Source organism: Balaenoptera physalus (assembly GCF_965194825.1).
Source record: "Balaenoptera physalus genome assembly, chromosome: 13".
NCBI lineage: Eukaryota > Metazoa > Chordata > Mammalia > Artiodactyla > Balaenopteridae > Balaenoptera > Balaenoptera physalus.
The window spans coordinates 71,785,646-71,793,460 of record NC_138892.1 but is presented as its reverse complement, the minus strand read 5'-3'; the positions used below and the strand labels follow the sequence as shown (position 1 = coordinate 71,793,460).

The 7,815-nt window shown below is 40.3% G+C and overlaps 1 protein-coding gene across 6 annotated transcripts in view; it reads right to left on the bottom strand.

Moving 5' to 3' along the window:
* Nucleotides 1–701: 701 nt before the first annotated feature.
* The window catches only part of GXYLT1 (glucoside xylosyltransferase 1), a 55,281-nt gene continuing 48,167 nt past the window's right edge, over nt 702–7,815 (bottom strand). For 2 of the 6 annotated variants that reach the window (XM_082422619.1, XM_082422614.1), the window contains one exon: nt 702–4,609. In XM_082422619.1, the coding sequence (XP_082278745.1) occupies nt 4,535–4,609 (75 nt within the window). In that variant the 3' untranslated portion in view covers nt 702–4,534. Of the gene's footprint in view, nt 4,610–4,762; nt 7,424–7,815 lie in introns of those variants that run through there. The other 4 variants (XM_082422613.1, XM_082422617.1, XM_082422620.1 and 1 more) reach the window with 3 other exon arrangements.

Sequence of the window (7,815 nt, the reverse complement as noted above, 5' to 3'; positions counted from 1 at the left end):
TTTTAATGGCTTAGATGTGTCATGTGTACGAACAAGAGGAAAGTAAAGAACGATGCCAAAGATTTTAGCCTGAGCAGCTAGAAGGAAAGATTTGTCATCATCTAAGTAAAGAAGATTCTAAATAGAGTAGGTTTAAGAAAAAAAATCAAGAATTCTGTTTTGGGAATGTTAAGTTTGGGATGAATACTAGATATCCTAGTAGAGATAACAAGCAGAAACAAGTAGTAGAGGAGACTGGAATTTAGCAGACATCTTGATTGATGATATAAATTGGGGACACGGTCCATGTTTGTAAAGGCATCGAATGGATGAGATTGCTGACAGGCTCTGATACACTCTAGCATTAAGAGAGTGGGAAGAAAACGGAGTGCCAGACAGAAACCTGAAAGAAGTATTGAATGAGGAAAGAGGAAGACAAAGAGTACAATGAAATGGAGGCCAGGTGAAGATGTTTCAATGAAGAGAGTGCTTCAAATTCTGTCACATGCTACTAATAGGGCAAATAAGATGAGGATTAGCAATTGGAGATTGGAATTAACAACACACAAGTTGGGAATTCCCCGGCAGTTCAGTGGTTAGGACTTGGCACTTTCACTGCTGAGGCCCCGGGTTCCATCCCTGGTTGGGGAACGAAGATCCCGCAAGCCATGCAGCGAGCAAGCGAGGGAACGAGGGAGACAGGGAGGGAGGAAGGAAGGAAGGAAGGAAGAAAACACAAGTCACTGTGATTCAGTGTTTTTATAGAACCCTGAAACTAATACAATATTATAAATCAACTATAATTTTTAAAAAAGAACACACAAGTCATTGGTGATCTTGACAAGAGAAGAACTGGAGACATAGAATACAGACAACCCTTTCAAGGAGTTTTCCTGGGAATGACCTAGTAGAGTGGAAAAAATTATAAGGTAAAGAGAAAGCGGGAAGAATTGGTGGAACATTGTTCTTGAGTTACACAAAAGAGGACAGAATCTGTTACCGAATGCAAGTGTGTGTGCCCGACACACAGTGAGGCGAAACAATACCAAAATGTCAGAGTTTAGAGCAGAGAAAGGTTTATTGCAGGGCCATGCAAGCAGAACGGGTGGCTCATGCCTTAGCCCCCTTACCCCCGTACCTCCCCCCACTCCCCAAAAGCTTTCAAAAAAGTCCTTTTATACGAAAGGTGAGGGAGGGGTGTGGTTAGTTGTTGCAAACTTCTTGGTGTCGGATCCTTTGTTCTTGAGGTCAGGTCACGGTCAGGTCACGATGTTCCTGTAAACCTCCACCAAAACAAATGTTATTCTCAGTTCTGACAAGAAAGGGCAAGGTCCCAAGGCTTAACTTTAGCCCTCCGAGGTCCAGGCCCTGGCTAAGAGGAGGGGGGTCCCTGCGCAGGCCGGTCACCCTGCCTGAGAGCATTCGTCCCGCACCCAGTCTGGGTCTTCCTGCCGGCGCGCAGGCCCAGCTAAGCAGGCAGATCTCAGCTGGAGGGGCCCTCAGGGCCAGGTCCCCAGACCATGCCCAGCCGTCATCACTGAGGGAGCCAGGTGCCCAGGAGCCAGCCGGCCCTCAGGCTCCTCAGGCCACCCAAACAGGGGCCGGGTCCCGAGGTCTGCGACCCATGGAGACAGCCGCCGGCATCAGGCCGCAGAGGTGGGAATGAGGAAGAGGTTCACTGCTGCTTCAAGGCCTAAGCCCAGCCAGTGGGCGGCCCTGGCGAGGGCTCTGGAGCTCTGCAGGACACACCCCCAGCCTGTCTCTGGGGCTCCCAGCTCAGCCACTGGCCCGAGGCCTTGGGGCCTGGAGGGCCCCGGAGAGAAGGCCAGGATACGCCTCTCACTGCACTCTCTGTTGCGAGGACCACTGCGAGTAACCAGAGTAACCACCGTGTGCGCTAACAGCTAACCCGCCCCGCCCGTTACAAATCTAGTGCAAAATGAAGGGACTGGCTTTAGACGGGAGGTGTAGCAACGTGGGGAAGCCAGAGTCTATGGGAGCAGACTCAGGTTTATTACAGATTTGAGATCAATGTTTGTGCATGAGTAATCAATGATCCAAAAAGTGGGCTCTGAGGGTATGTGAATCATATGACCTTACTATCATCTGAAGTTGTGTAGTAGCTTCACCATAACCTTGCTGGCATGGAGCTTCCTCTCAGTCTCTCTCTCTCTCTCTCTCTCTCTCTCTCTCTCTCACACACACACACACACACACACACTTTCATTAAAGGATTTTCACCTCTTCTGGTTTAATTTCTTTCACTATCAACGAGGGTATACATTTTTGGGGAACAGAATTTTACTTTATGTCTTTATAAATAAAATGGCCAGAGTTCAAACTCTTTTCCAAATTTACAAAAAACAAAAAACTTCCACAGTTTTATAAAACATCCCTCAATTAAAATTCACTGAGCAAATCTGTGTGTCTACCATGTACAGTCACAGTGACAGATACCACTGAAAAAACAGAAATGACTTTTGCCTCCAGAGTTTATACTCTATAGAGCTGTGCTGTCCAAGATGTTAACCATGAGCCACAAGTGGCCACTTGAAATGTAGCAAATTTGAATTGAGATGTGCTGTATGTGAAAAATATAGGCTTAGTACACTATGGAAAAAATATGATCTCGCTAACATTTTTATATTCACTACATGCCCACATGATAATATTTTGGATATACTGAATTAAGTAAAATGTATTATTAAAATTAATTGCAAGTGCTTTTTACTGCTTTTAATGTGGCTACTAGAAAATTTAAAATTAAAGTGTTTGCATTATATTACTGTCAGCACTGTTCTAATAGATTAAAAACCTCTTTTAACCAGTTAAATGGCCCACTTAAAATATTTTAAATGCTAAAGAACAGTAGGTAAAGCACAGGTAAAACTGAGGGTCAAATTTTGTTAATTTCTACAAATAAATTTTTTAGAGCTATTCAAATGTATTTTAATACTATTCAAACTATATTTTTAAAAAAGAATGGAAAGGTAAAAGAACCCTGAAGTAACAATATTCAGACATGCCAGTCTCACAGAAATGTAACTATTGTTATTTTATTATTATGTATTTATTACATTACATATTATTTATATTATTACTTACAAAAACTTCCCATTTAATTTTTAAAAATTTTAATAATCTGACATTTACTTTGATTTTTAAGGTACCCTACAGTTTATTCACGATTTAATGCACCTTAAATTACAACTAGAAAAATGGTAAAAGTAGTTAACGACTATTTCCCCTAACAAGTTAAAACTCATTACTTATGCTTTCATACTTCAGAAGTCCATATGCTAATCTCTACTTAAGTACACTACTATGACATAATACACAGCTAAAGAATGAGGTAGAGCTAATGTATCGACAAGGAAAGATATCATAATATACTGTGTGAAATAAGGCAAGTTGTAGAAGCCATTGTGGAACCAAGCCCGTGCGTGGGTACACTGTGTGTACATGTGCATAGCAAGACAGGGAGGGTACACACCAAATGCTCTGAGGGGTGGATTGTTAGGAGTCTTTTACTTTTTACTTCATATACTTTTAATTCTTCAGTATTGTTTGAATGTTTTTCAATGAGGGCATTTTGTAACTTATAAATGATTAAAAATATGATAAAGGTTGCTAATAACTAACTATTAATACATTTCTCAACATAAATTTAGAAGAACTTTTAAACTCTCTTGGAAGTAGTCATCACCTCAATAATCTTTTAAAACCCTTCATGCTATCACTGTAACCAGAAAACCATTGTATAAATAATAAAATACGTAAAACTGAGAACTGTTGGATCATAACATTACAGAGACCCGTTAAAGCGCAATTACACCCTGGCACAGAAAAGGTACTCTTCTCTAGATCTGAAATTTGATCCTCTGGGTAGTTTTAAGAAATACTTGGGGACTTCTCTGGTGGCGCAGTGGTTAAGAATCCGCCTGCCAATGCAGGGGACACGGGTTCGATCCCTGGTCCGGGAAGATCCCACATGCTGCGGAGCAACTAAGCCTGTGTGCCACAACTACTGAGCCTGTGCTCTAGAGCCTGCGAGCCGCAACTACTGGGCCTGCACGCCACGACTACTGAAGCCCCCGAGCCCTAGAGCCCGTGCTCCGCAACAAGAGAAGCCACTGCAATGAGAGGCCTGCACACCACAATGAAGAGTAGTTCCCGCTCACCACAACTAGAGAAAGCCCACGTGCAGCAATGAAGACCTAGCGCAGCCAAAAATAAGAAGAAGAAGAAGAAATACTTGGGCCAGTAAAATCATCTAGGTCTGTTGCCTACCCGATAGCTATCTTCTAAGCCCCTACCCTTCTACCCCACAGATTTCTAGCAGAACCCTGATGTTATTTCCTTTCCTGTGAGTAGCCATTCTTCAAGGGAGGCTATATTTAAGTTTGGGGCAAATCATGGTCTGAGCCAACCATTGAAGTTTTATTCTCTTTGCAAAGTAATTGTTTTGGACACAGATATTGCTATGGCTATGAGAGCAAGTGGATGGAGACAGTTGGCACCTTCCTCTTATAAAATATATTTTTGCCTCTGGTTGTCATTTGAGATGCAGAATGCTGGCTGTCACTTGGGGGCCGTCGGGGGAGACACAGCTCACATGGTGAGAACGGTACTGTAAAGACAAAAGGTACCTAGATTTCTGATGACACTGTCCAGTTGCCGAATTAGTCAGTCCAGGAACTGCCCTGACTTTTAGTTATCAAGCTTCCCAAGCCTAAAGATTCCAAAATTGCTTCTGACTGCTAGAATAATTCAGACACATCACTTGAAGAGATTAGATATTTATTGAGTAGATGTTTCTTTAGTAAGAACAACACAAAGTTTCTCACGAAAAAGATGACTTGAATCCCCCCAAAACAGAACAGAGCAACTTTCCATTATTCTCAGGTTACATCCCAATCTATAATCTTATACTCACCCTCCCTTTAATAAATGTCAAGATACACAAAATACTTGGAGGAAGATATCCAAATTATCCTAAAACCATCATATTTTCAGGTAAAAATCAATTTAAGAGTAGTACTCTCTGTGTAACACAGTACACCAAAATGCCTTTCTGCAGCTTTAGAATCATTACTACTCAAAATATTAACATATTTATGCAAAATGCTTGTGATAAATGGAAACACCTTCCAGTTTCTGACTTCAGGAGCAAGTACAAACCACCATCTCCTTCATAAATCTTCTGTTACAACATCCATCAAAAGCCACTGGCCCAGCTCTCAGATACTGACAACAATGGATGTGATGCAATGGATGACACAGTTTACAGCTACGCTACAAGCCCTGAATTATTTTTGCATAACATTCCAATATTCCCTGAAGAGATTTTATACACAGGTTGAAAACAGCTATTTTCCATCATAGTCAAAGTCAACTTACATTTTAAATGAAAGGTACACTGTTGCTTTTCTTCAGTTTTTTACAAGGAGTTGCTATGATGATGTGTGTTTGAATATGCTCACAAATTCAGATTATATACGTAAACTACACATAATCAGAGGCTCCACATCAGGTCTTAAGTTTGGCATTAAAATGTCTGACCACAGACCCTCCAAATAACATTCACAGCATTAGAAGTGACAGAAATTTTCCTTTCTTTTTCTCTCCGTATCTTTTCAAAGGTTCTCTTTTGTTTGAAAACTGGGTTTATAGAAAATTCTTAAGAAACAAACCCATTAGACATTTGGAATTAATTGGTAGAGATGAGGTGACAATAGATATTTTCCATTTAGAAGTTTGACATCGACTTGTAATCAGTTTTAAATTGCCTAGTCCAATATGCTATTCCATGTTCTCAAAATTCTGTAATTGCTAGATACCTGGATTAACATCATATTCATTTTTAGTTAAAAAAAATTCTTGCATCACCTTTTACACCTGCCTTAAGTTTATATAATTTAGTTTAAAAATCTAGTTTCATGTTCAATGAATTAAGAAACGACGAACATCAGGACAGTTTAGCCAGACTTTAACGGGCAAAAAAGGGTTCCTTTGGCAATGTATAAAAGGATAACTGTTACAGTACTAATCATTATTTGATCTACTTTTATTAAATATTAAAATGCAATAAGGCAATTGTTTAAGATGCTTGAAATTACATTTAATAAAATGATAACTGGCCCCACACCTGACATACTGCTTCCCTACTTTTCTTCTCTATTTTACTCTAAGGAACGAAAAGTTATTTAAAAAAAAAAAATCAGTGGTCTTGCTAAATCACTACTGATTAACACTAAGGTGTTTATTACTTACAAGATAAACTTCTGAAAAAGAAGACACTGAATACTTTCTTTTAAGGTTTTTCCATTTAATGTACTCCTGCTGTCTCCTGTTCTCTTTAATCCATTCCTAACACTTCAACTGGAAGTATGCCTACTGAGGAATCAAGAGATGTGATGTACTGTTTAAGCTGCCATTCATTCAAGGCAGGGCAGTGGTTCCCAAGTCTGGCTTCTTATCAGTATCATCTGGGAGAACCACTGTGACAGATTCCCGGGCCCCCTTCAGATCTGATACGGCCATCCCCTCCTCCTGTGTTATCTATGTGGTCAGTCCTGCATAATCCAGCATCTGGGAAGACTAAAAGGATGTTAAAAAGGAAGATATTTGTCATCGTGTTTCGACAGGTCTTAGCTCACAAACTTGGATCCAATTAACAAAAAAAAACCAAAAAAAAAAATACAATGTTGAATCACAGCACTAAATGATCAGTGCGTAAAGTGACTGGGAAAAGACTTCAGGACCAACAAATCAAACAAAGGTAGGCTGGCTGCCCATTCCATGAAAGCCAGCACAATTCCTGAGCCCAGAGGGCCTCGTGAACTGAAACAGAGGAAGGCAAGCAGACGGTGGTACAGGCTGCGGTGCTGCAACTCAAAAAGTGACTGTTCCCACACCTCCGCCCTCTACCTCCACTTCTCGATTTCCCCACTCTCATCCCCTCTCTTCTTGCACTCTGCCTTTGGCCATTCTCACTCTTATTCCCTTCTCTTTCCTCACTTTTCTCACTTCCTCTCTTTTCCTTCTTCCTTTGATCATTCCTTTACATCATTCTTTCCTTTGCTTTCTCTTCCTTAAAAATTCTTCCTTACATAATCTAAGCAGATTCATACCGGAGATATAAAACATGTCAAAAAACATTCAGCCTAAAACAGAATCATCTGTTCAGGAGACAACAGAGCAACACAGAACTTCAACAGTAATGCTGGTGTGGCATGATACAAGCCATGGAGCAAACCCATTCTCTCTTCTGGGTCTCAACTTCATGACTTCTGAGTCTTATGAGGTGGGAAAGGCATATTGATTGTTCACAGACTTATGGCACAGAGAAGGTTAAATGATATGCCTCGGGTCCCTAACCAAGAAGAGAATCCAGATCTAGTTCACAGTCTGGTTTTCTTTCCATTACACCAATAACATCTGACTGGAGGCAAGATGAGAGAGCAGTGAGTAAGCAGTAGTATTGTTTCAGGCTCTGAAGTGTCCAAAGATAAGTGGGTTACCGTATACATTATGAACTACTCTTCATAGGGAAAAAAAAAAGTATGTATTTTCTTAAAATGTAAATCACAATATATATTTTCTAAAGGTTTTCCAAGTTCCTCTAAGATGGCTACTTCATATAAATGAGGGTTGGCTACATTATAAAGTCATTCCACTTTGGTAATACTGCAGCCCAGAGATAGTTCTGAGGTCAGAATTGTTCTAACACATAGACTCAAAGAATATAGAATGTAATTCATATAAACTGCATAGATACACCGTCTTATGGAAAGAAATATAAAACGTTCTCTAAGCTGTTGTAGAATTTAACCT